Consider the following 26,689-nt stretch of genomic DNA (forward strand, 5'->3'; position numbering starts at 1 on the left):
AGTGAGATGGTTTTATTTAAAGTGCATCAAAGTGTATTATCACATAACTACCAGTACTCCTTGGAGAAAACATAACTTTTACACATTTGTATCACTACAGAATCCCAGGGCCTGACCCCCAACAAGCAACAGTGGCAAGGAAAACTCCCCTTTAACAGGAAGTATCCTTGAGCAGGACCAGGCTCATTTAGGGGGACCCTCCTGCTGATGGGGGGGGGGGGGGGGGGGGGGGGGGCTGGGTAGAGAGAGAGGAGAATGGGAGAGGACAGGTAGAGGAGAAAAAAGGCAGAAATCATAAAAATATATTAATAATACAAGCTGCTGGTATAAGAGTTGGGCGGGTCAGCAGGGTCGGAGGTTGGCAAGCCAGCATAGAGCTATAAAGGTGGCTAGACCTGTAGATGAATACAGAGAGAGAGGGGGGAGAAGCAGAGAAACTATACAAGAAATAACATCTCGCTGATCTACTCGGATAGGAGAGGAGAGGAGAGGAGAGGAGAGGAGAGGAGAGGAGAGGAGAGGAGAGGAGAGGAGAGGAGAGGAGAGGAGAGGAAACCATGACCCAGTGGGGTGACAGAGGTCTTTCAGGTGTTCATGTTTCTGGACCCCGGCAGCCTTGGCCTATAGCAGCATAACTAAGATGTTAACCTAATAATTAGACGACACCCCAAGTATGATAATTTGTCTGTCTAGGATAATAACTGCAACCACAGAATTAGTGACAATAAGCTTTTTCTAAGAGGAGGGTTTTAAGTCTAATCTTAAAAGTAGAGATGGAGTCAGCCCCCTGTACCTGGACAGGGAGCTGGTTCCACAGCAGGGGGGCCTGGTGGCTAAATGCTCGGCTCCCCATTCTACCCCTAGAGACTCTGGGGACCACAAGTAGACCAGCTTTCTGAGAGTGGAGCGGTCTATTTGGATGATAAGGTGTCAATAGCTCCTCCAGGTAGGATGGAGCAAGTGATGCAGACAGCAGCTTATTAGATTGTTTATGGACACATTTGGGTTTTAATAGTGACTGAGGTCATATCCTTAGTACAGTCATTCTTTTAACAATATACAGAAACAAACTGAAAATGTCACAGATGGCACATCTACACCTCCACATACACACGCACGCGCGCGCGTCTTTAGCTCTCGAACAGTTACATCCCACTTTCTGCTCTACAGGAAGGGCAGGAATAAGTGGGGTTTCAAGAGTATTGCAGGTCAAACAGGTCAATGTTTCTGTTGAAGATGACTGAAAACTCCTTGGAGAGCAGCTGATGGAGGCTCATCCCATCATGAAGGTACACCCAGTGTTCCCCAGTCCAGTCGTATCGCTTGGGTCCACTGAAAAGAGAGAAGATCGCATTCTACCTGAGTAAGACAGCCGCAGGCAGAGCTTCTGAAGACTGCTACATAGTTCCTTTCACCATCAGGCTCAGGTGTGTGTGCTGTACTAGGATCCTCTAGTCTTACCTGGTGGGGGAAGAAAGCCAGATCTGTTTGTTTGGCGTCTGTTTGTTGATGACGTATGTGCCGTGGTCACCACCAACCTTCACTGTTAACACGCCGCTCTGCAGGAACAGACAAAGGCCATAAATGATCTCACACACAGACACAAACACACACACACTGTAATTAAGATGGGCAGAAACAGAAGAGCATTAGGTTACCCTTTAAACCAAACCACCGTTACTCCTGGAAGGCTCATTAATGGACAGGTTCGTGAAGACCCTCCTATAATTCAGCAGACTTTAGTCATGAAATCGCTCAGAGAGCTGAAGCTCTTGTAAGAGGACAACTGAGGTTTAGGTTCAAAAAAAGGAGTGAACACCTTCATCTAGTTTGTGTGTGTTTGTGATGAAGACAGAGAGGGGGGAGTAGAGAGAGAGAGAGAGAGAGAGAGAGAGGGAGGGAGAGAGAGAGCCTGTTCAGATTTAGTGATGACCCCATATGTTACTGCAGACAGTTCAAAATGGGTTCAGCTGGAACATGAGCAAATCAGTCACAGCTAGCAGGGCTGGCCTCAATCTAACACACACACACACACACACACACACACACACACACACACACACACACACACACACACACACACACACACACACACACACACAATGTTATGCAGTACAAATATAGTGTTAAGGTGCTGTCAACTTCTTTTGACTAGGTGAGGCAACTTTAACACCCAGATGCACGAATGGCATTCTTGATATCTTCCTGATATCTATCACAATCCTGATATCTGTCCAGGTCTCATGTAAAAACACAATATCAAACATGATGTTTATAGATCCTTCAGTGACCAACACCCTCTGGTTTAGAACCACAAGACACAGTTGGATATACCTCATTAGTGACAACCTGCTTTGATCTTGTGCCAGTCTGAATCTTGTATAACCATCTCTGTCATGTGCATCTAACATATATGGCAGTCAGCTACAGACCCACATGAAACCCAGTGAATTTAAAAAATGTGACTGAGACGTAGCCTTTCAGCTGTAATTATCACACGTGTTATGCGGTAATATCATTGTCATTTTTTTGGGTTTTTTTCCCAATTTCAGATAATTAACATTAATCAGTTAGACTAAGAGAACTGAATTGTATTTACATATGCAGACAACCCAAATCAACGAGTAGTAGTATTTGAAACTAAAAACAATGGTACTCTTTGTCATTTGTTGCTATAACCAGAGGTGAAAATGAAATTGTAATTCATACTTAATATGCAATAATGAAAACATGACTTGTATCAATAGCAACCAGCATATAATTACACACAAAACGTTTTAAAACTAGCACCATCTTCTTCTTCTTCTCCTTATATCCTGAAGCTAAATTGCGCTCTCGTGTGGCAGTAAATGGAACGGATTTTTTTTTTACTAAAAATAATTATTAACATGTATTTATTGGTACTACCGACATATTATCAGTCTATTACTATTCAAACTATAACCTGTAGACGGAAAAGGTTCTAAAGGTGTGTTGGGGGTGTAATGAGGAGTAAATGCATCCCATCTAATGTCATTACATCAGGTATTTAAAGTATAAAGAGTTCAACAATGGCAATCAGGATGTCTGTGCAACAGTAAATGATGCAAATGTTTTTACTTTCCTAAAGGTTGTAGTCCTGCAAAGTGCAACAGAATTATACTGGACAATTTATTAGTTTAGGTTTAAGTCTACATTTGACAAGAGACACTTCCTGTTTCACAATCCCGACTAAGACTTACTGAAAAGACGACATCATAGTCTGTTCCAGTGAAAGCTTCATCAGTCAGGTCTTCAAAGTATTCCGCTAGGCTATCCAGCGTCTCATCAGCCAACTTCTCATATGCTGCTTCTGACAACTCACTGTCACACACAGCAGCATAAACATGCAGCAAATATTGCAACTCTCGACAATGGCTGGGAAAGGTCAAAGGTGCTCTTCACCTGATCTGTACGGGTGCAGACTTCTGTCGGTGTGAGGACAGGTGGAAGTTTCTCCTCCAAACATCAGAATCAACCCTGGTGGCAAGACACTGACACAGAAAACTGGCTGTCACACATAAACCCTCTATTTCTGTTCTGAGGATCTGCTCCTCAGGGTTTTCAGTTGACAAAAAAGAGAAGAGATGTAACACATGATGCTTCACCAGTATACAAAACTGTTAAAGTTGACTTAATCTTCAACCATATCTAAAACATTTTCAGTCATGAGATAATCTTACACAGATTTGCAGAGGTCTCTTTTGTAGAAAAGATTAAGGTCTAACAAATAAAATCCTGTTTAGAATCATTTGATTTGATCATCTTTTTTTTAATAGGATTTGTCTTTAACAGGTTGGAACATCTAAGCTCCACTCATGTTGGAAAGTTTCCACTTATTTGTAACCATCACATTTATCTTGGGAGCTCCTCTCTTCAGGTCATTGTTCTGTGATGTCATAAGCAGAAAAAAAAAAATCAAACCAGCAGCAGCAAAATATACAAAATCTAAAATCACAAGTGAAACACTGGTGGATCTGTCAGAATCAGGATGAAAACACTAAATATCAAACAAGGAACATTAAGTTTTATGATCTCAGAACTGATACAGTAAATAAAGTCATAAAGGAAAAGGACCGATGAATAAAACAAATACTTCATTATGGTCATAGATGATTATTGCAACAGAACAATCGGTCACATTCACCAATGTATGATATCACAATTGGTCCTGGAGCAGGAAGGTGGCAAAGTGGTCCCACTCGAAATCTGACACCAAAGATAGCGTTGCTAAACTGAGACAATGTTGCAGATCAATGGAGGAGGGATCATATGTAAGGATCTACTGGGCTCGTTCTGATAAACATGGACTCAAACCTGGTGCTGAGTCAGTATCTCCGCCAACTCATGTAACCTCCCATCTTCCACAGCAATCAGGAAGAATTTTCTTGATGGGATTAATATGCATATTGTGATATAATAAAACAAGATTTTATAAGAGCAAAAGCTGCTATTTGACTTGTGAGACACAAGTGATAGCAGAATCTGGTCAATTTACATGATGAAACAACTTTCAAACTAAAACTACAACAACAAATTATATTTGTGTGATTACTTTTCCTGCACTTTACTATGCGTGATGAGTTGAGACCAGTAAGCTTTAGTTTTATACATGTGTACTTTATTTCTTTATCATTAAGTTCAGTGATTGAGAAGTGCAGTTCACATGTTTACACATCATGTTTTATGGTAAGTTGTCCCACAAGACTACAAGCCAAAGTATTTAGTAATCTTCTAACTGTAATCAAAGTAGATGAATAAACCATCTTTCATATGGATTCAGGCTTAATTTGCATTGAGCTCAACATAAGTCAAGCCTTTAAGAAAAAAAATTTATCCATAATGAATCTGAAGTTGTTGATTATAACATAGATCAATTTATTGTGTTTGATGAAAAATGCATTACAAGGGGACCATAAAAAATGTATCTCATTAAATCACAAATACAATATTCAGGAAACTAAATCACAATGAGGTTATTTTCCAGAAATGTTCAGCCTAGACTAGGGGTGAACATTTCTGGAAAATAACCTCATTTTCTCTATTTTCAAGCAATGCACACCTTTTTAAAAACAATACATGTAAACTACAGTTGTCATATTCAGGACTTGTTTCCAAAAATCATAAAGAATAAGAAAAATGTTACTGAGCCACACTTAAGCAATACAACTGTACAACGGCCGTGTGAAATACATTATGCAACAACTACATTATGCTGTATGTGACCTTTTGGCCTAACTGAAGAACCAATCTCAGAAAAAAGAAATAATTACTCAAGGTTAAACTCAATTTTTGACATAACACATAGCAATGATGACTGGTAGAAATCAGCCAAGAGTTGAGACTTTCGAATGAAACTAGTCCTGAATTAAGCCCAATAAAAGAGGATAGCATAAGTCTCTGGCAGGATGATTTAATTGTGTTTAAAATTCATGAAGCCAGTCACGTAACCATTGATGCCGAATTCAGGTCAAAATACAAAAGATTGCGCTTGACACAATGATAAGTAGTAGAGAAATTAATTAAGATTACTAATCTGTAATAGCAATATTATAATGTCACTAAAAGTACTAATAACATTTCTATTTAACATAGGCTCAACAGAGTTAAACAGATTATCCACATTCATATGTGTCATTATCAAAGAATGAAATTCTGTGTTGTGAACAGGCTACGGGGCGATAACAGACTTACTTGGTTTGGAAGGAGATAGATGGGATGAAGCCAGTTTTTAGTGTGCGGACGACCCCCCAAGATGTGAGATAAGCTCCTGGCCTGGAAAAATTAACAATTAATAAATGAGTTGATTTTGCTGAGCATTGATGATGATGTAATTTTATGTCATCTTGATAACTTATTGTGCCTCTCCACTGTTAGCTAACTAATGTTAACTTTAGCTCGGAACTCTTCATACCTGCTTTGAAAGATTCCTCATTCTCTGAAATGTTGCCATGTTGAGCTGCTTATTCGCGAGATTACATACAAGAGAATATATATAGGTAGTTTTAGACCAAAAAAGCATGTTTACCAGCAATGTTTACATTATTCAAAACGTCATTGATGTCCGGGATCTTCTTCGTTGGTTTCCTTGTTTCCCGGTTCTTCTTCGTGAGAATATCATCCATTCGTAAACTACTATTTGGTTTATTTACTGACCCCTATTGGACATAACTGTTATTTCAAGATTCTTTGATCAACATAGGTAATATACTGTAGAAGCTAGTGAAAAAAGCAAAAATGCCATTAAAAAAAAACTGAAATAATTGTCAGATTTAATTTGTTTTCTTGACCATTCCTTCTCTTGTGTGGTCGTAGGGATTGCACGAGAGCAATATCCAGCTGCATATGGCCAAAGGCGCTGCACAGGCGTAGATGCATCTCCAGCTCGCCGCTGGGCCCTATCTAAGGATTTAAAAGTTTGGTCCCTTGCTCATGATGTTGTTTAATGCAACGTCAGGCTCATCTGAAATGTGTGGAGGATGTGAATTATGGATGAAGAAGCTGGTAAGATTTAGCTTTTCAATGATGAAAATGTGAGTTGTCCTTAGCAGAAGTACCTGTGGAAAATCTAAATCTGCCACCATCAGATGAGTCAAGATATAAAAAAAATGTGGCAGTTAGTAGGTAAAGTAGGTAAAAGTATTATAGACATAAAACAATAAATGCTGTACGTTTTGTGAGCATATTTGTAATGAAATTATTTTTCAGATAACTTTAGGGCACTGAGAACTTTCAAACTGATTTAAGTAAACAAATGCATTTACTTGACTTTCTTTTCATTTAGTGGTTCCAGTGGAGACCTACTCTCATCCATAACGTCTTCATGCTCTCTGTACCCACGCTGTTTTAGTATTCATGAGCGTCTCACCGAGGTCAGCCAATCAGAGCTGGTAAACTGTGTCAGGCTCACCTCTGATAGGCTGGTAGCGTCTCTGCTGAGGACCCAGAGATCAGTGGAGGATTTCAGTCAGGTACATCTGCTGAGGACAACGAGCCGGATGTCGGCAAAAGAAAGTTAAAACTGTAATCTTATTAGACAGTTCACTCCCCAGCCAATGACATCATTGGCTGGCATGATCTCTGCTAAAGACAAAGTCATACTATAAGATAGGATGCACCCACATTTATGTTCACATAGATTATTTCTGTCACTCATTTCCAATTTGTATGAAATAGAATGTGATTTATAATTTTATTGCCAGTGAGCATCTATTTGTTAATTTTATTTTGAAAAAATCAAATAATTTTCCTTTCTGGTTCTAAATCAATTTTAAATTGTTAATACTAATGTCATCTGTCATTTTTTTATACACAATGAACCCAGCAATATCAAGAACCAGCGCTTGAATTATTGAATGATTATTGCATCACTATATTCAAAATACTTTAGGTGTGATAAACTACTGTAATCACTGCTGCAACATCCTGGAGGCAACAAGACCAGATGTTAATACTGCAAAGCTTTCACTGAGCACTTATTCTTTTGTGGTATAAAGCAACACTGTAGAATTTAGTTTATTTATTACAAAATATATCCCAAATATTTTGTGATTTTCATCAAAGAGGAAAAACATGCTTTTTAACCACCTGTAACACACTACTTGTTTAAGAATAAAATAATTAAAATGCAGCTTCACCAAATGCCCGCAACTGATGAATTACAGCTCTGGAAAAAACTAAAGTCTCAGTTTGGTTCCATCACTCATGAACATTTTGATTCAATTAGCACACATGATGAAGAGCTAAAATAATGCAAAATCATTAGAGGGCAGAGCTCTTCGTAGACTTTGATGCTCATCCTACATTCTCAAAGGGTCTCAGTGTGTATATTTGTTCAAACTCCGATCACTCAGATCACTTATCGTCCATTGTTTGGGTCAGAAACAGAGTCAATAGTAAAGGAGTACTCGCACAATCTGACACATTTTCATTTCTGCCGTATTTGTTTCCACAAGACTGTGAATTGGTAAAGGGCTTGAATATTTGTTGGATCGAAATGAAATATTTCAGTAAACAAAATGTATGTGTCTGTATGTTGTTAAAAAACTTCACAAACAACTTAGGAATTAATAATCATATAATTATGCAGAATGAACCATGAACAGAACAGAACAACACACTAACATCAAGAAAAACTCAATTTTCCCTCTGTCGGGTCTGTTGCTGCTTGTATATCTGTTGGATTATACAACTTTACAGCCTTGGTGACATTGGCAGCACTGCTGTCTTACTCTGGGACCTCGTTGCTAACATGCACATCATAACCTGTTTTCTGAGATTTTACAAATAAGATCATTACATATCCATCCAAATCACACCTACAAATATTGAAGTGTGTGTACAGCTGACAGGTATATCCCTCCCAGAGGGCAGAGGGCAGATGTTTTGCACATATGTCTGGCAGCGCCGATGAGTGTAAAAGGAAGCACTTCTGCTTAGCACTTCTGATATTTGTTTTCACTGAACAAATTATTAGTGCTCAAGAAAAGGGATTGCTGCTCCACCCAGAGTGTCAAGTCAAAGATGGAGGCTTCACCACCCACCCACATTCAGGATGCCTGTTTTGTGCATGTTCCTGGAGTTTCCTGCAGGTTCACTTTGGATCTGGACAGAGAAATGTTGCATATATGAGTGTGTCTGTAAAGGCATCATGAATTAAAGATAAAACCGATTTGTGATTTACCTATTGTGTATCATGTGGCTCTTGACCAGGTGGCCAGCAGCCAGAGCAGCCATCAGGGAAAGCTCTCCAGCCAGGACAGTGGCACACACAACCCTGGCCAGTTGCCGGGCGTTTTCCCCTGGACAGTCCTGACTGGCTCCCTGCACGCCCAACATCTGCACACACAAAATCACCATGTCAAACGCACACAAAAGTGTGTGTATGTGTCTGTATCTGTGTGTGTATGTACCTGCAAGCAGGCTTGCTGAGGAGGCAGATTGGTTCCCCCTCCCACAGTGCCCAGCTCTATTGAGGGCATTGTGCAGTTGATGTAGAGGTCCTCTCCTGTTGGTCCTGACGCCTCCATTAGGGTGATGCAGTTACTGCTGCCCACTGACTGTGCTGGATCCTGGGCAACACAAGCGCATAGGCATGTTAACCCAGCAGGACAACCCTGGCACAAGCATACCTGTTTGGAGCTACTTTACCTGCCCACAGGCTATGTAGATGGCAGCCACCAAGTTGGCGGCATGTGCATTATAGCCTCCAATGCTGCCTGCCATGGCTGAGCCCACCAGGTTCTTACTGATATTAACGTCCACTAGCGCTGCTGTTGTTGTTTTTAAAACCTACATCGCAGGGACAGAGAGTGAATGAATCATCTTGAAAGATGAAAGTGCTATACTGATCACTACCTGACTGAGGTGAAACCAACAATCTGGCTGATGAAATTATTAAGACTCACCTCTCGCACCACTTTCGCGGGGATTGTGGCTTCACACACAACGGACTTGCCCCGACCCTCAATCCAGTTGATGGCAGCTGGTTTCTTGTCAGTGCAGTAGTTCCCGCTAACAGACACCACTTGAAGTTCTGGGAAGTGCTGCTGCAGTATGCAAAGAGCCTGCTCTGTGCCCTGCACGGCAATCGCACACGAGGTTCACATATGCGTGTAACATTTGTTCTACAGACTGATGGCATTTCTTATTTATTGATGAATGTTCTCAGTCATCCAGGCTGAAGAGAAGTCTTATTCAAGCTCAAAGCGTGCAATATTACATTTGTTTATGCTGTTCTAAATGCTGTTTGAAAACTGTTTGCTGTAAAAAATATTTTATGAATCTGTATATATGGTCTATAATATTTATATCAACCATAAATAATTCAAATATCATATAGATGATTTTAATTGTGACAAACACCCATAACAATAATACCAATATCTGTCACCTTAGAGATCATATTCATCCCCATGGCATCCCCAGTCTTTGAATGGAAGCGGATGTAGAGATTTCTCCCAGCCAGACCAACCAGCAGTTTCTGCAGCCGAGCAAATCTGCCGACATCAGCCATAAAATCAATATTCAAATACAGCAAATCAACAGAAATAGAGTGGACAGCATCAGGTTTCTCTTTTTACCTGCTTGTGTTGTCAAAGGCATCTTTAATGGCCTGGAACCCATCAGCACTCTCCAGCCAAGCCTTGACCTCAGCGGCCTGGCAGGCGGAGGACAACCTCACCACGGGTCCTCGAGTCATGCTGTCACCCAGGATACGACTGTTGGCTCCGCCTCCAAGCTACAAAGAACAGCAGACATGGTTACTTTAAAATAAGTTGGATTTCAGATTTCAGATTCAGAAGATCATGGAAATTCAGTAAATAATAAAAATTAAATGAATGCTGTCCGAATATGACCTGTAGTGTACTAATTTAAAAGTCCAAGAAATCTTTCCCGGAGAACAAAATCTGTAATATTGCAAAAACTGACAATCATTTTTGATAGTAAAGAGCATTTATGTACAGTTTTGGACTACTTACACTTCCCACTTCCCAAAACTGTCACTACAATTTAATTTTTTAAGTAATTTTTAGCTGTGTCTATTAGCTACAACCAAATCTGGTTCGCAATCTTTCTGATTTCAATATGTGGCCTATCAAAATGTATCATACAGAGGCCAATTTCTGTCTATAGTAGCAACTACCTAATACTGTAGTTTTGGAAGAGAATGTGGAGGCAGCAATGTTAGTAAACTCACAGCAATTGCTCGACAGCCTCGATTGGTACTGGCAACCAAGCAGCCCTCTGTTGTTGCCAAGGGAACCTGGAATTGCCTGCCATCCAGATGCAGTGGTCCAGCCACGCCCACAGGTACTGGCATGTAGCCAATCACATTCTCACAGCAGGCACCCATGACCTGAAGTCACAAAATCACCACGGGCTTGAAAGACAGTTAACAGAGCATCTTGTATGGTGTGTGTATGTGCCTGTTCACCTTAGAGTAGTCATAGTCTGTGTATGGCAGGGAAGAGAGAGCTGTGGGAGAGGGAAGTTTTGCAGATATCATCTGTCTGCGTATGGCCACTCCTCTCTCGGGTCTCTCCATCAGAGCCTCCAGCTTGTATGCAGGAATGTGTTTGGAAGTGACCAGCAACATCACCTCAGCATCACTCAGGAAACGGGACCCAAGCTACAGGAAACAGATTGTTTATTTACATTGCGACAAGTATCTTTGTTGTGAAGAACTGTCCCCTGCTTCTCTCTGAGAAGATGTTCTAGGGTTCCTTACTGAAAGTTTGCCAGCCAGAAACACATAAGCATGGCAAAATGGATGAGAAGGAAATGGTTTCATTCAGTTTTTAAAAAAACATTAGTGTCAACAAAGTGTCCTACTTGCTCAGGACCGGTCTGAGAAAGTGCAAAGATGAGTTGCCTTGAAGATACTTTAGAATAAGTGCAACTGTCTTTTCTACTGCGTCATGCTCTAATTGGATGAGCCTCAGAAAGTGGCGAGGGGACTAAGCTTATTACTATGTAGTTAAACCACACACCAGCCTCAAACTCTGCAGTCTTATTGGTGGGATGGGGCTAAATTTAGGTGAGGTAACACCTCCGCGTAGTTTGTGGTGCAAAGTGTCTCACCTCTGGGTTGGTTAGGATGGCTACACATTCTTCTAATCCCCTGGTCTTTGTTGGAATGCTAGGCTCCTCGAGTAATGGTTTGGGCTCTTCCTCTTCCTCCCCCACTACAAATACACTCTTTTGTTGGGGATCAGCAGCTGGTGCAATTAGGGGCCTGATAACCTCATCTATAAAAATAAGGTAGAGGTGGATATGATGGTACTACACATCTATCTGAATACACACTGGCACCGGTCGGTCTGTTAAACAGTCAGAAGAGACACACCTCTTTCAGTCTGACTGGCTGGCTCCGGGACGGATACGCACTGGGTGGTGACCAGGGGCTGGGAAACATACAACTCCTTCCTACAGCATGTCTCAATGGGCCTCCGTGGGGTGAGGGCAGGGGCAGAAATGGTGATGGGGTTCTTCAGTGACAGAGTTGACTCCATCTCCACTTGCTCAAAGAAGATGTACTTGATTGCCAGCAGCAGAGCTAATGCCAGACAGATCACCTGCTCCACATCCATAGTTATCATCCTGGAGGCAACAAGACCAGACAGGAAAAAAATGTTCATCTTTTGATTTTTTGTTTCCTTTCGTGTTCATGGATGGATGGATACACAAACCATAATAGGATGTCAGAATAAAACAATATGATCTCATTATAAATGTAATTAGACTAACATTATTAAAAGTCTATTTTAAAGTCTAGAAATATTGAAAATCAACTGAACAGAGATGCTGCATCATCTATTCACAGAGATACGTAAGCATATCACCAGTGTCACCTGGTGAGATAGAAATGCCAGAGTGGTTTTTCTGGTTCAATCCTCCTGGGGGAACGGTGGTCCAGTTCTATGCCAATGTCTGGAATAACCATTGTTGTGTTGATGGACAGGGGCTCAGCGATCCACCTGCTGTGAGCGTGGACCATCACCAAGCCCAAGGACTACAGAGCACACATAGGAGAATGAAAATCACAGGTGTTCCAAAGAAATAACCAATAATATGTGCAAATAGTAGAAGCAAGGCCATACCATGATCATTTTGACTCTCTGGGTGACAGGGTTCGGTTTGTTATCCTCCTCCTCCATCACTCTGGAAAAGTGGCCCAGGTGCCAGATCGGGTGGCCCTCCTGACTCTCTCGTGATAACTATGGAGCAAAAACAGGTTCACTCAAGGGAAATAACACACATTTGGAGAGAAGATTAATAAAAATGCTGGTCTCTCACCTCCAGTACCAGTGAGACGCATGCAGGGAAGAAGGTCATAAACACAAAGTAGTTGGCCAAGACAGACATGCAGCCAAAGCAGCACATGATTTCCAACTGTCGCACACCTGGAAAATATTGGGGAAAAGGTGACTCACAGCATAACAAAATGAAGGGAGGAGATCGTTCAGAAAACAGTTCAGAAAAATGTAGAAAGAAGGTTTGGACAAAGTATTTACACAACTCCGCACACAGTCTTTCATTTTCAACACCACCACCACACACCATTTGAAAAATATCCTGAGTGCTGTTGCAACATTCCCATTCTTTCCAGTTAATCCCACTGTTTTCATTTCAGTTTTTAGAAGTGCTCTTATCAATGAAGGCTAAATAGCATTAAAGATAAGTGTACATTTTTCTGATTGGGGGTTAAATTGAGCCTCTATATTTCACAATATTTGATAAGGAACTCTTGTACCTGACATTGTTCCCACTCCGATCACCAAGCACTCCACCAGGGCATCCAGAGTGAAGGTTGGCCCTAGCACCGCCATTCCACGAGCAATGTTATCCCTTACTTCATCCTGAAGAAGTAGTAGTTGTTTTTATACCAGTCAGAGTTGCTGTGAAAATCTGCAATGTTGTGCTAAAATTTGTGTTTGTTCCAACCTGAGAACTGGAGCTTAAGGCAAACTTGGCAAGAGCACATGCTTTGGAGAGGTCGATGAGCAGCAGGAAGAAGGGTAAGGCCTCACTAGAGTGTCGGAACAGAACCATTAAATGTAATAGCAGCTACTGACAGGAAAGACTAATATATAGAGTTTTTCCTTACTTGAGCCCTGTGAGCTCTTTGTCAAGGAAGTGAATGACCACTGTGCTGAATACAAAGCTGGAGAAAATTGTAAAAAGTCCAGCAATGCCTATTTGAAAGCAGAAGAATGGCTTTTATTGTCACAGTATGGAGCTAGCTGGGCCAAAAACACACCATTAATGTTATTTACCTCAAACATTTAACAAAGTTAGATATATGTTACCTAAAATGTATTTAGATCCCAGCTGTCTCAAGTTCTGGAACTGGAAGTAGATATAGACAATGGCGATGCAACGGGTGATGGTCAGGATGATGATGTCACTGCTCAAAATTTGCTGTGTAAAGAGAAGAAAATATCCTTTTTTCATGTTGGATCAACTCATCAAAGTTAACATAAATATATAGTTAGAAAGAGGATATGTCAGAGTTCAGTGTTTGGAATGAGCCTTTTCAAGTGTTTGATTAAGTTAGGTGTGCAAATAGTCCTTGGTCTCTTTTCAAATCAAGAGCATTTTACTTTACAAAGTGGTGCACATGTGAGTTTTCTTACCTCTTCAGTTTTAGGACAGTCAAAGTTCCAACCACAGATCTGGTCATTTCCTGTGAACATGTTCATGGACATCATGCAGATGGTAAGCGTGACTGTGCCAACGATCACCTCCCAGGGGTGGGAGGCCACCAGGAGGCCATGCATACGGAAGAGACGAGTCAGCATGGTGCAGCAGGGCTAACAAAAGACACAAGCAGGGAAAGGTGAGAGAAGCTGAGCGCACAACCTGAACCAGAATTATATTTCATCAGGTCACAAGGTAAAACCGGACACCGCCCACATGAAACTATACTGTAAGTGTGGTCACCTGCATGTTAATGTGCAACTAGAAATATAATAATGGTTATGCATACTGTGATTACTGTAAAAAAATAAAAGTTTTTTGTAAATTGCATTATTTCCTATTTTATCCACCTGGTAGCTTAACTGTTTTTTTCTATTATATTCAATGATGAAATTGAAATTTAGATGAAAATATGCAGACTTTAAGATTTACCATTATTTAGACATGTAATTCAATGATAAAACTGAAGTTATAAATAAAAACAAATACAAAATGTTCCCAAAACTCTGTCAGCATCAATATAAAAAAGCATGCATCATTTCAGAAATGTAATCATACACACAAATTGACAAACTGTCAGAATGATGGCTTGTGACTTCATGTTCGTTGCACTATTACTGAATATGAAATCTATTAAAATTAGCCCAAGGCAGCATAACAGCAAAACTGAAGATAAAAAATAGTTGCAGTGGAGTAATGGAACAACATAGGTTGTGCAGAAAAGAAAAAAACAAAAACAAATCACAGAATAGAGACGTCTGGGCAGGAATTTTAAACTTAAGGATGTACTCGCTGAATAAGATGTCTAGTTGAGGACTAGAGTCACCTTTTTAACACCTTTATCCGTCCTCAGTCAGGACTTATTATTATTAGTGTTGTTATTATTGACATTACTAGAAACAATCAACATATAAACCGTTCACTGCGCAGCCGCTTTGAGCCTTGTTATTTTTGGAGGATGGGTTTAGTTCATACACCCCGCACAGGCTGATATTTTTCTAAGAAGAATAAAGTGTTAAACTTACGATGAGGATGGACAACCGCGGCGACAGTCCAGTCTTCGGTGAGCTCCAGCTCCAGTTGCGCGGAGTCAGAGTCAGGACAGTCGCTCGGGGCGCTTTCTCAGCTGCTCGCTCAACAGAGATGGAACCATGGCACGCTACTACATCTTCCGACCATCCAGCCAATCACCGTGCTCACCTGCCTGACGAGCGCTATGACCACGCCCCGTTACCTAGGCGACCACAACAAAGGGGCGTGGACAACGCGAGTACGCCTAATCTGACCACTCAGAGAGGCGGCCAAAATGTACAGCAGGGGCAACATGAGAGAGATTACAGTTTACATACTGGTTTTACTGGAGTTTACCTGGAATCGATTTATGATATTCTGACATCTCGCCACAGCTGCAGATGAACGTGTTTAAAGTTTTGATTATTTTCCGCTCAAAATTGTCATGTTGCGGTAAGAAAAACGCAAGAATGTCGCGTGGTATCTTGATTTACCGCAATTACAATTAGAAAACAAAACGAAAGAAAAAATATCATTTTATTTAGGTGTAGATTATGATAAGACATCACATTGTTTTTTGTTTGTTGCAAACACTATCCTATATAGGACTTTTATTTAATCCCATGGCTTTTAGTTGTATTTGCGTTGGTTCCAGATCAAGGTCATGACTCAATCAGTCATTCAGTAACTAGTTTGTCCACTAACAGTCCAAATATACCTCAGAGATGTCCTTTTATTACTTTTTCTCCCCAGTTTATGTTGCCTTTGCCTATACACATCAATCACAAGTAGCGAGCATTTATATGTGAACACAGAAAGCATTTAGCCAGTGATTTGTATTGTAAGTTCTTTGACATAGGTTTGAATTAATTCTTACATTTTAACCAGGTCATATGCAAACCAGACCAGGTTCTTTTTTTTGATTTTGTCCAACAAAGGACAATTTTCCTAAATGCTGTGTCTTACTTTTTCACGGTAAACCAAAATATCAATGTATTAAAAGTTGGACAGGTTTGATTTTACATTATTTAATACATTACAGTATTTTTATTATGTGTTTGGGTTTTTTCTGTTGTTGTTGTTGCTGTTTTTTTTTTTTACAAATCTTAAATAAACTCCAAATAATGTTTTTAGCTATTGTTTGGCACTAATGATTGAAAACAGCATTTTGATTCTTGTCTGTCTTCATAAATGTGGAAAAAATGTTTGGACCTTCAACTCTTTGCATAGGAAAAGGAACATGGAGGAGACCAAACAATAATTTTACTTATAGTGAACTACTTTTTATTGTTATGTGGAAACAGTCATTATACAAGATGAAAATTGTGTAAAATAAACCCATTCATTACCTCAAAGAAAGAACTTGGGTTTTAGGTGACTATTAAAGAAACTCATATCTGAATAACATGCGTGTTCAAGAGTGCTGTCAATTGAATTGAAAGTTTTAAAAAATTACTTTGCCAAAAATAGTGCTTTTAATAATTTGATTAATAAATTACATTTCTCAAACAGCTCTTGGAATATGTTATAGTCCAAACAAAATAACTGCTGAAATAAATCTATAGCTTTTATATTGTCAGCCATTGAAAAACATTGGCAATAGTGACACAAAATAGAGGCATAAATAAACAAACATGTATATGTTTAAATATGTGTCATGACCATATTAGTAACATCTTAAGAGATTAGACAACACATAGTGTATTAACACAGTATAATAACAACAATGCTGGTGTCATTTGTCACTCTGATACTAAGTAATGTGTCACCGTTGATTAAATGTAATAATTTAGAGACATGGCCGTGCAAATAGACTGACCAAATTCACTCAATAAACGTTTTATATATACTCATGATTCTCCAATGGCATGAGCTCTACTTTAATGCCATAACTATAAATAGAAATTATATTGCTTGTGCTGAGTCCATTCATGTTGTAGGAAAAAAAGGTAAAAAGGACACTATAATTTAACAGTGTAAAAGAACCAGGTGCAAGATAAAATTAAGGATTTAAAGAAAAAAAACAGTTGCAGTTTTAATCCTTCCCATACTAACCGTTCAGACCAGTTGAATCTCTTTACATTATATTCACTAACGTAAACTTAACTACCACCATACCTACTGTACAGTATATGTTAGGTTTGGTCTGGATCTAGTCTCACTTGAGGAGCGCAGATCGCTGATCATCGTCTCTGTGGGTCGATCACTCGTCGATCTGTTAATAATGCCTCGGAACTCCGGCAGAGGAAGCTCGCGCTCAGTAGCCGTCCCAGCCGGGAAATTTATGTTTGTGTTGTTTTTGTCCTAATTATGTTTTCTCTTTAAGATAATTATCTTGTAAGATGCTAGCACATGTTTACAACAATTACTCTTATTTTTCTCCTATTTCACGTGAAGGAAAAATGGACTTATTTCATGCTAACAGCAGTATCGACAATCATGCCCGTGTCACAGTGGCCAGTAATTAATTTCTTACCTGATAACTTTTTATACTTTAAAGTAAAATAAGACAAGCAGTCATTCAGAATTTCAGTATTAGAGTTTATGGAACTGACTTAAAAAAAGAGTTATTTAGCGCTGTCTTTTCCTTTGTAATGTATAATCAGGTTTAGCTGTTTGACTTAAGTTTGATTTTTGCTAATTCAAGACATTTTCCTGACTGGTTAATATACAGCAAAGAAAACCTTTTCATTTCAACATTCCAGGGCCAGTCCAAACAATGGAAACAGCTTTTACAACTATTCATTCAAGTTCTCAACTTTGCAGACGTCCTGAATCCTCATTTAATCCAGAGATTTCGTACAGATATGCTGACATACTTTGCAAAACACTTCTATCGTGTTTTTAAATCTGTCAGACATCTGATCCTGTTCCCAATACTGAATACTGTTTTTAGACTTTAAGAAGCACTAAGTAAGACTAAGTTTTTATTTAGTATTCTTACATTTCTCCTTAGCTGTCAACATGCTGATTCTATTATACAGTAAACAGGATTTCCTGTTTTAGTCTATTAATTATTTGGTAGAATTGTGTGCAGTGTTTCAAGAGACCCTTTATCACCTTTATTTGTGTGTTTTAATTTTCCAGAACTCTGTAGATGACAGCTTGATGGCGCATGAGAAAAGCACAGAGTCAGAGTCAGACGATGACTCTGTAAGCTTGCTGTGCACTGTCAGTGCCTGCCAAAGCAGCCGGTCACCTGAAGACATGGAGGTTACAGATTTAAACTCATCAGCTGGCAAGAAAGAGGAGAAAAGGGATCTGGAGGACCATCAGGTCAAACCACCAGAGTCTGTAACATCCCCCCAGTGCCCCAACGCAACGGCTCAGCTAGGTAATCACTCAGACAACCAGATGATTGTTTAGGCAAAGTAGAATATTGCTTAGAATAACATTTTAAGAAAGAAGGTTTAATGTGCAGTATGTTAGAAGTAATATAGATTCTGATTATCATAGATTTATTGTCTGTGATCTATGAAAGCTGAGCAAACATTTTATTAGATTTTAATTATTTTCTTGATCATCCACCAGGTGGTGTGTTGTCCTTTTTTGTAATACTTATTTAGTTTATTTTTAGTAGATTGTACTGTTTTATCAATTCATTGCATTTTTTCTTTGCCTGTTGAGAAGTTTCTAACCAAACAACAGGAGCAGTTTTACCAAAACTGGCTCTTTGGTCTGTGTTGCCTAATTCTAAACATTTAACAGAATACATTTTCAGCAGCATTTCATTTCCCCAACAACATTAACAAGAGAAATCAAACTGGGGAGACGCTTCTGCATAAATTTTGCAAGAGAGGTGATGTAGCACAACTCAGGCTGCTAATTCAGGCTGGCATCTGCATCAACGCAGAAGATAATGCAGGTTTGCCACAATTGCTCCAACATCCTATACTTTTCCTTTGATTTTCATCATGAAACACAAAACTTAGTAAATATTGGCTACACGTGTCAGGCTGGACACCCCTCCATGAGGCCTGTTTGGTGGGAAATGTGGCTGTAGTTGAGGAGCTTTTGAAGGCTGGAGCGAATGTCCATGCCAGAAGCTTGGATGGGGTCACACCACTACATGATGCCGTCATGTCAGGACACTACGAGGTAAAATTACAATATGTTCAATTAAAATTACGGCTTTCAAACAATTAAAATGCTTTATCGGAAAAAGCACAGGACAGCTGTGGAGTAAATTAGATTAGAAAATTGCAATCTGTTATCAGTTGTTTCATTTTGCTCAGACATAAAATTACTAAAGTTATTTTAATAAGTGTCATGAAAATAAAGACATCAGGCAGATAGGTCCAAACCAGCAGGCAGGCTAACAATAGTGGGTAAGTCAAAAAGGCAAGCTTAAACACAAAAAACAACAAACTGCTCATTAAAGACAGGCTGGCACAGAAGGGAAGTAGATTTAAATACTGGTGGAGACAGGAGGTGACAATCAGACAGGTGAGTACGATTAGAGATCAGGGAGGAAGGAGGGTAAACTGGGAGGAGTTGGGGGACATACCACTACAGAATAAACCTACAGTATATATCACACAGTGCAGTCTGACCCAGATTCTGACATTTGGGGCTGATAGAAAGTGATACATGTACCCTCCCCATGACGACTGATACATCCCCTTAACATGTGTTTCCACTGAACTGTAGAACCAATGGTGTTTAAATATCAGAATAGAAATTAAAGTATTAAGTCGAGAGGGCAAATATTTTCTTTTCTGTTTTAAAATTTGCTGTTAAGTCAGTATAGCTGTGTGGTAGAGGATTTGACTGCATTTCTAGAGCTATCATTTGCAATTTCATTGGTGTTAGCTGACAATGATTAATAAAGTATGTCTTCTTCTTGCCTGTTCATTTGAGCAACTTTCTTGAAGCCTTGCATTAGCTTTAACATTGTTTCAACTATCTAACCTATGAGTCACATTCGTTACAGACTCCATGTTGTAGAAATTAGTCTGAAATGTGTTTGTGTTGTGTTGTGCTGTGCAGGTGGTGAAGCTTCTCCTTGAGTACGGCTCAATCGTTACTGACAGGAATCTTGGGGGTCTCTGTGCTGTAGAAATGGCCAAAGAGTCGAATATCAAAGAGCTCCTGCAGGCTTCTGCTTTAACACAACAGAACAAAGGTAAAGCACAGAGCAACGCAACAGCTGTGGTTCAGTCTGTTCATATATTCTCTGAAGAGATAACAAGACTTTTCTAAACTGTAAAGCAGTCTACCTGCAGTATTGATTAGCTTTACAGTGGATTCTGATGGAGGCGGTATTTCCTCCCCTTAAAAAGTGGCACAGAGCTGCTTTGCCACATATTTATTAAACTCCAAAAGACAAGTTCATATTTAGGCAAGCTAAAAGAGTAGATTGAGTTCCCTTTAAGGGGTAGTGCTAGCTCAGTCTGAAAAGTGGCTGAAAAGCAGAGGGTTATCAGCTAAAGTCCCAGACAAAACATGGAAGGTTTTTCTGGTAATGGGAGGTGGGGCAGGGACACCTTCAAAGTACTGCCGAGGTATCCCTGAGCAAGGTACTGAACCTCAAAATGCCCACATAGGGCCCTGCTATGAGCTGACAATTCACTCATTTGCCTTTGTCCATATGTAGCTGGGATAGGCTCCAGCACCCTCTGTGTGACCCAGGAGGGACGCAGCTTTTTTCCAAGCAAAGAAAAAAAATTCCCTTTAGTAAAATTCACACTTAAATAAGAGAACAGAATTGTGGAGTAACATTACCGGTAAATCCATTTTAGGGTCATGTTGGACTTTTTCAATACAATTTAAAAAATGTAAATGAACAAGTACGATTGTTTTTTAGACAATATGTAGTTTATTGTCTTTAGACCCCAAAATCACAAACATTGTTTGCCTTGGAGGACTTAAAAGCTGCACAATTGTAACATGCTCTGTCTTTAGACCCTCAAACCGGGTCAGGAAAAACTTAAAACCATTTCAGACAAAAGAAGAAACCTGAAAAGGAAGATGAGGGCTCCCTCTCCCTGGCAAAGACAGACGTGCAGTAGATGCCGTATATACAGAAAATATCAGCAATAATCAGTATTATATACAGTATATGGAAATAAGTCCTGGGACCGAGGTGCATCTTCATACAGACTACGGCCTTTGTAGACAAAAACATTCCTTTAAGGATAAAGGATAAAAGACTATTGCTCCCACATCGGGGAAATTGCACGTTACAGCGGTAGCCTGTGGTGTACAATACAGAAAAGTACTAAAAGAAAAAAGAAAAAGAAAAGACTCTTATGTTATGTACATTGCTATGTACATTGTACAGTATATACAGAAATTAAAAATTGTAAAATAGTACAGGAGGAGTGTCGGACAGCGTGAGGAAAAAAATAAGGTGCAAATAAGATGTGCAAATAAGACATTCCAGAGGTAGGATGATTAGTTAGTGCAAATATGCCAACCCTGGGTTATTGGTGCTACAATTAAGTGTTGTGCATGTTGAACAGTCTTACGGCAGTTGGGATGAATGACCTGCGGTAACGCTCCCTTTACACCGTGGGTGTAACAGTCTGCTGCTGAAGGAGCTGCTTAAGGCCCCCACAGTCTCTGTAGGGGGTGAGAGGGGGTGTCCATAATTGATGTCAGCTTGGCCAACATCCTCCTCTCGCCCACCTCCTCAATGGAGTCCAGAGAGCAGTCCAGGGCTGAGCCAGCCCTTCTGACCAGCTTGTTGAGTCTCTTCCTGTCCCTCTCTGAGCTTCCACAGCTCCAGCAGACCACAGCGTAGAAGATCACCGATGCCACCACAGAGTCATAAAAAGTCCTAAGCAGTGACCTGCACACTCCAAAGGACCTCAGTCTCCTCAACAGATGAAGACGACTTTGGCCCTTCTTGTACAGGGCGTCTGTGTTATGAGTCCAATCCAGTTTATTGTTGAGATGAACACCCAGGTATTTGTACTCCTCCACGATCTCAATGTCCAAACCCTGGATGTTCACGGGTGCAATGTGAGAAGCCTTTCTACTTTAGGAAATTATCTCAGCAATGTGCCTTGATCTTTGACACAGTTTGTGAAGTAAATGTGGATTCAAGATTCAAGAGTACTTTATTGATCCCTTTAGGGGGTGTCCATCAGGGAAATTAGCATGTTTAGCATGCAGGGATTTTACATGTGCATGCTTTTGTATGTACTTAAATGTGTGCAGGAGCTGTCACTTATTGAATTTCTGAGATTCTTTCAGGTGGCACATCCTCAGAGACTTACAGCCAGAGAGGCGTCAGGTGTGATAAGGCAGCAGATGTACAGTTCAGAGAATCGTGTGTCACAGAGGGAGCCACAGAGCCTGGTGACATTCAGCTGGGTAACAAAGGCACAGACATTGATAATGTGAGTGCTCTTTCCTCCTCAGATACCCTCTGACTTAAGTGCTCATTAGCATCGGTCCAGGACGGATTAAATGTACCAAGACACAATGTCTCTTTCTAAGCAGACGTGACACGGGTGTGACCCCCCGCAGCAACTTCATTGGCTGTCTCTTAACTGTCTGTTTTGAGCAGAGTCATTCAGACACTTTAACGGCGGTTTTGGAGGAGGTGGAGAGAAAACAAGCCGAAATATCAGCTTGGCTTCTGGCAGGTCTGCACGATACAGGTAGAGCAACATATTTGTCAAGTAACTCTGATATGTTCATTTGGATTTACTGGATTAACTAATGTTTTCCATTCCTGCAAAGACAACCATAAAACATGTACACATACATAAACGTACACACAGAGCGTGGCTGTTTTCTTTCAGACAGATATCATACTGGTTTAACACACATCCAAACTGTGCTGACTGAGGTGCTGGCCAAGCAGCATCTGCTAAAAGATAACCTCATCCAGAAATCCAGGTTTGAATAATTTCTGTTTTTTACTTGAGTAAATCTTGCTGAGTTTTTAAGAGATGACTTTGAGCTGAGAGTATTTTAGTTTACTGCGATTGTCATTGTTTTTTATAGCTCTTTACTAAGCAGTCCTGTTTAATTTTCTGGGCAGGACTGTTCCTAAATGCCTCCTGAAGCGCTTGTTTAAAGGCGACATCGTGCTGCTGGCAACACGTCAGCAGACTTTGGTGGAGATCCTTCAGAAGCAAATGGATTTGGTAAAGGCCTATGTAACAATGAAGGAGAAGCTTTCCACGCAGCCTACCAGTTGTCCGGAGATGGGCCAGAAGTCCATTGATACGTTAAAACCAGCACCTGATATTGTCAAGGAGCCTGCTGCTGCATCAGTCAGGAAGAACACTTTGACACGGAGGGATGTGCTGCCTGAGGAGGCCATCAGCCACCAGGGCAGCAGCCTAAAACCAGGAAATACCTCAGAGTGCATCAGCTTCAGGATGAAAGCAGGTGATGCACTGATACAGGGAAGTGCTGGGGACAACAGCAGACATCTCTCTGAGCTAATACAGAGGGGGCTCATGGCACCTGGTAGTGTTCTACAACTGCAATTCAAGGTCAGGAAAAATCTATTTTGGATTTTTTGTCGATCTCTAAATTTCCTGTGACAGCCCCCTCCTAATTTGGTCCTCTAGAGTCACTGGCATAAGGCTCACGTGCAAGCTAATGGCAGGATAAAGGACAGTAAAGGCAGAGTGCACGTTGCTCCAGAACACTGGCTGGAGTCTATCCTTGGAAAAAACATCCCTGTGAGCTCAGCCTACGCCTGGGACAAGGTTAGACTTTATTTATCATTCAATTTGTTTTTGTTAACAGGAATGAATGAGACTCAATAATAACGGTGCCAATTGAAAAAATTATCTCTAAATGAACTGGCTGGTTCTCAGCTAAGCCAAATTAATTAGAAGAGTTCCTGGACTACTAAATAGAGAAGTAAAAGGAAGGTCAAATGAATTCCTTAATGTAAAGGTAAACCAGTTGAAACAGGTTTTTAATCTCTGAGGGATTTTACACGAGTTAAATGACTTGCAATCAGCACAAGTGCAGGTTTCCATCTATTAACTCTACTGTATATTCAATCCAGTTTGTAATATTTTGAGTTCTGTAGCAAAGGTACAAGCGGTGACCAAGGGAGAGTACTTCACAGGAAGTGTCTCATTGATTGAAATTGTTGTGTTTGAGCGTGTCTGACCTTCCTCACCAGTTAACCTAAACAAAGCCTTTTTGGTCTGTGGTTTTTGACAGTTAAATCATGTTTCAGGTAATCAATGTGCTTGGTCCCACTTTCTGCTAACTGGTGACAGGATAGAAGCAAGACAGCCTCGGCTTTAGAGGGAGGGTTTTTGAGTGACAGCTTGCATTGAAGCGTTTTACTAAAATTCTGACTGTAAATGTGTAACCCCGTTCAAAACAACATTCCTCTCCCCAAAAAGTACAGTTAGGCCCATATATTTGGACCCAAGTTTTGTTATTTTAGCAGTTTAGCGAAACATATTTAGAATACAGTTATAAAATGAATATGAGCTTAAATTGCGGACTTTGATGGTTTCTGGAGTAATATCTCTAATATGCAGCCGCTTGTTTTTCAAGGAAGTGAGGAAATTGAATGTCTGACAAAAAAGCTTTTCCGTGGGCTACACAAACTCTTACACATTAATCCATCTTAATTTAAGCAGTTAAGTCTAGAATTGATTTCAGTCCTGGCATTTGCATTTGGATGTGCCATGTGAGTAAAATAGACCCACCTTTAGGTTGGAAAAATACAAAGAATCCATCATAGAGATAGTGGAAATGATAAGAGAAGCTAAATCTGCAGTTTGTAACATTCTGAGAAAGAAGGAGTAAATACAGAGGGGTCACCACAAGGTGCAATCCATGAATTAGCCTCAGAAGCATACAGATCAGATTAGACTTGGCCAAAGAACATCTGAAGGAGCCAGCCCAGTTCTGGAACAGCATTCTATGGACAGCAGAAAGGAAGATCACACTGTACCTGAATGATGGGAAGAGAAGGCTTCTGTGAATGATGGGGACATCGAGGGCAGGCACGGCTGCCGGTGGTACTGGGACACCAGTGTGTAGTGACTGGAGACAGAAGCAGGCAGATGAATTCTGACAAACTTTGTGCACAAAAGCTTTCACAGCAAAAACATGCAATATTCTGCATCGGATCTCCACCCGAGGGAGCCGGAATATTACTGAAGACAGAACACGAGGCTGAAAGACCCACAATAAAGCACCAGAGACCAGACAAAGCATCACACGGGAGGAAACCAGCGTTTGGTGATGTCCATGGGTTCCAGTCTTCCCAACTAAAGGGGGCTCAGGATGTCCTGGCTTATATTTCAAAATGTACATTTGCTCGGTCAACACACTACACATCTATAATGAATGAAATCTGCTTTCTTGGTTTCATCTTATTACATTGAACTTCATTACTGATTTTGAATGAAAATCTAAAAAACAATTAAAATGATTTGAAGACGTAGTATTTTGCTATGTGGACGACATCTGGAGGACTGGGATCATTATTTGACGTTAATTGAAGATCACAAAGACCTTTCTTGTCGTATCTGTCGGTATCTGGTGGTTGTTCCTGGTCTGCTTGTAGAGCTCTGTGGAGACAGAAGAACACAGCATTAGACTCTAAATTATTGATTTTTCACTCTACAACAGCAGCACACATCTAATGCGTCTCTTCCATCTCATTAAGAAGGAAAAAGTGTCCCGTTGTTCCAGAGCAATGCTGTTGAACCTCCCCGCACTTTTCTTGCATTAGTACAATTCATTTCCAATTTATTTTCCGAACGATATCTGATGGGCTTCTTCCACGTCTTCAGGTGATGTTCAGAGACAAGCCGTTGTCTCATTACTTATTAAACACGGAGTCTGCTGGCCACCTGCCGCAGACATGTTCTGAGGACCATGTTGACGTTCAGCGCTGCCGGGCAGGAGCTCCTCTGGAGCCGACTCTCACGGGTCTGTACTTCCTGTCTGCTGACGCCTATAACCCACATACATCCTGCCATCACCCCGTCCTCGTGGACAAGACAGCAGCTGCTGATGCGTTTCTTTTTCTTTGTCAATAATTAATCACCTGCCACGTAGGTCTTCAGTCCGCTGAGGACCACCCCCAGATTACCACTTTTAAAAGAATCTCATTTTCATAATGAAGTGTGTATGGTTAGGGGTGTTTCTGAAGGGATTTTGTTGTGTTCTGCAGAGGCCTCCACCCTCGGGCTTATGAGGAACATCCGAATAATCCATTTGGTGAATGATGGCGAACTGATGCCCACTGCTTTGCTGGAGCGCCACTGGGAGAAACTGTTGAAAATGGACTTTTCAGAGTGTGAAGACTGGTGAAAGCAACTGTTTTTGTTGTAATTTGTGTGTCTAGTCACCACAGGTTAAATGAGATCAAGAAGTGTGTGTCCCAGTGTTCAGAAGGTTCTGTTTGAATCTCACTCATCCATTCATTTGTTCAAGTCTTGTCATTATTACTATGAATAAAACTTAAATTCAGTGAATGAATAAAGACTTTAAAAGGTGTTTTATTTTA

The 26,689-nt window shown here is 40.4% G+C and overlaps 3 protein-coding genes across 3 annotated transcripts; 1 reads left to right on the plus strand and 2 right to left on the minus strand.

Moving 5' to 3' along the window:
• Positions 1-980: 980 nt before the first annotated feature.
• Positions 981-6,128, minus strand: fxn (frataxin). The gene is made up of 6 exons (XM_011615240.2): positions 5,933-6,128; positions 5,713-5,793; positions 3,424-3,512; positions 3,222-3,342; positions 1,462-1,559; positions 981-1,332 (listed from the first exon to the last, which is right to left on the minus strand). Exons 1-6 carry the CDS (start codon positions 6,038-6,040, stop codon positions 1,194-1,196), a joined length of 636 nt encoding a protein of 211 aa, XP_011613542.1. The 5' UTR covers positions 6,041-6,128; the 3' UTR covers positions 981-1,193.
• A 1,949-nt stretch (positions 6,129-8,077) lies between these two features.
• LOC101066905 (3-hydroxy-3-methylglutaryl-coenzyme A reductase) lies at positions 8,078-15,387 on the minus strand. The gene is made up of 20 exons (XM_003974466.3): positions 15,246-15,387; positions 14,157-14,333; positions 13,830-13,941; positions 13,628-13,715; positions 13,465-13,549; positions 13,274-13,379; positions 12,817-12,923; positions 12,621-12,737; positions 12,372-12,532; positions 11,867-12,120; positions 11,602-11,768; positions 10,955-11,149; positions 10,718-10,876; positions 10,101-10,258; positions 9,911-10,016; positions 9,426-9,596; positions 9,169-9,309; positions 8,931-9,089; positions 8,702-8,856; positions 8,078-8,622 (listed from the first exon to the last, which is right to left on the minus strand). The coding sequence occupies exons 2-20, from the start codon at positions 14,319-14,321 to the stop codon at positions 8,568-8,570; spliced, it is 2,661 nt and encodes an 886-aa protein (XP_003974515.1). The 5' UTR covers positions 14,322-14,333; positions 15,246-15,387; the 3' UTR covers positions 8,078-8,567.
• Positions 15,388-17,419: 2,032 nt separating this feature from the next.
• Positions 17,420-26,673, plus strand: LOC101078418 (poly [ADP-ribose] polymerase tankyrase-like). The gene is made up of 12 exons (XM_011615241.2): positions 17,420-17,517; positions 18,319-18,565; positions 18,953-19,096; positions 19,187-19,329; positions 20,221-20,356; positions 22,432-22,577; positions 22,748-22,841; positions 22,986-23,082; positions 23,228-23,687; positions 23,766-23,906; positions 25,971-26,109; positions 26,354-26,673. The coding sequence occupies exons 2-12, from the start codon at positions 18,340-18,342 to the stop codon at positions 26,491-26,493; spliced, it is 1,866 nt and encodes a 621-aa protein (XP_011613543.1). The 5' UTR covers positions 17,420-17,517; positions 18,319-18,339; the 3' UTR covers positions 26,494-26,673.
• Positions 26,674-26,689: the final 16 nt, after the last annotated feature.

The sequence above is a fragment of the Takifugu rubripes genome, chromosome 21, assembly GCF_901000725.2.
Source record: "Takifugu rubripes chromosome 21, fTakRub1.2, whole genome shotgun sequence".
Classification (NCBI taxonomy): Eukaryota; Metazoa; Chordata; class Actinopteri; order Tetraodontiformes; family Tetraodontidae; genus Takifugu; species Takifugu rubripes.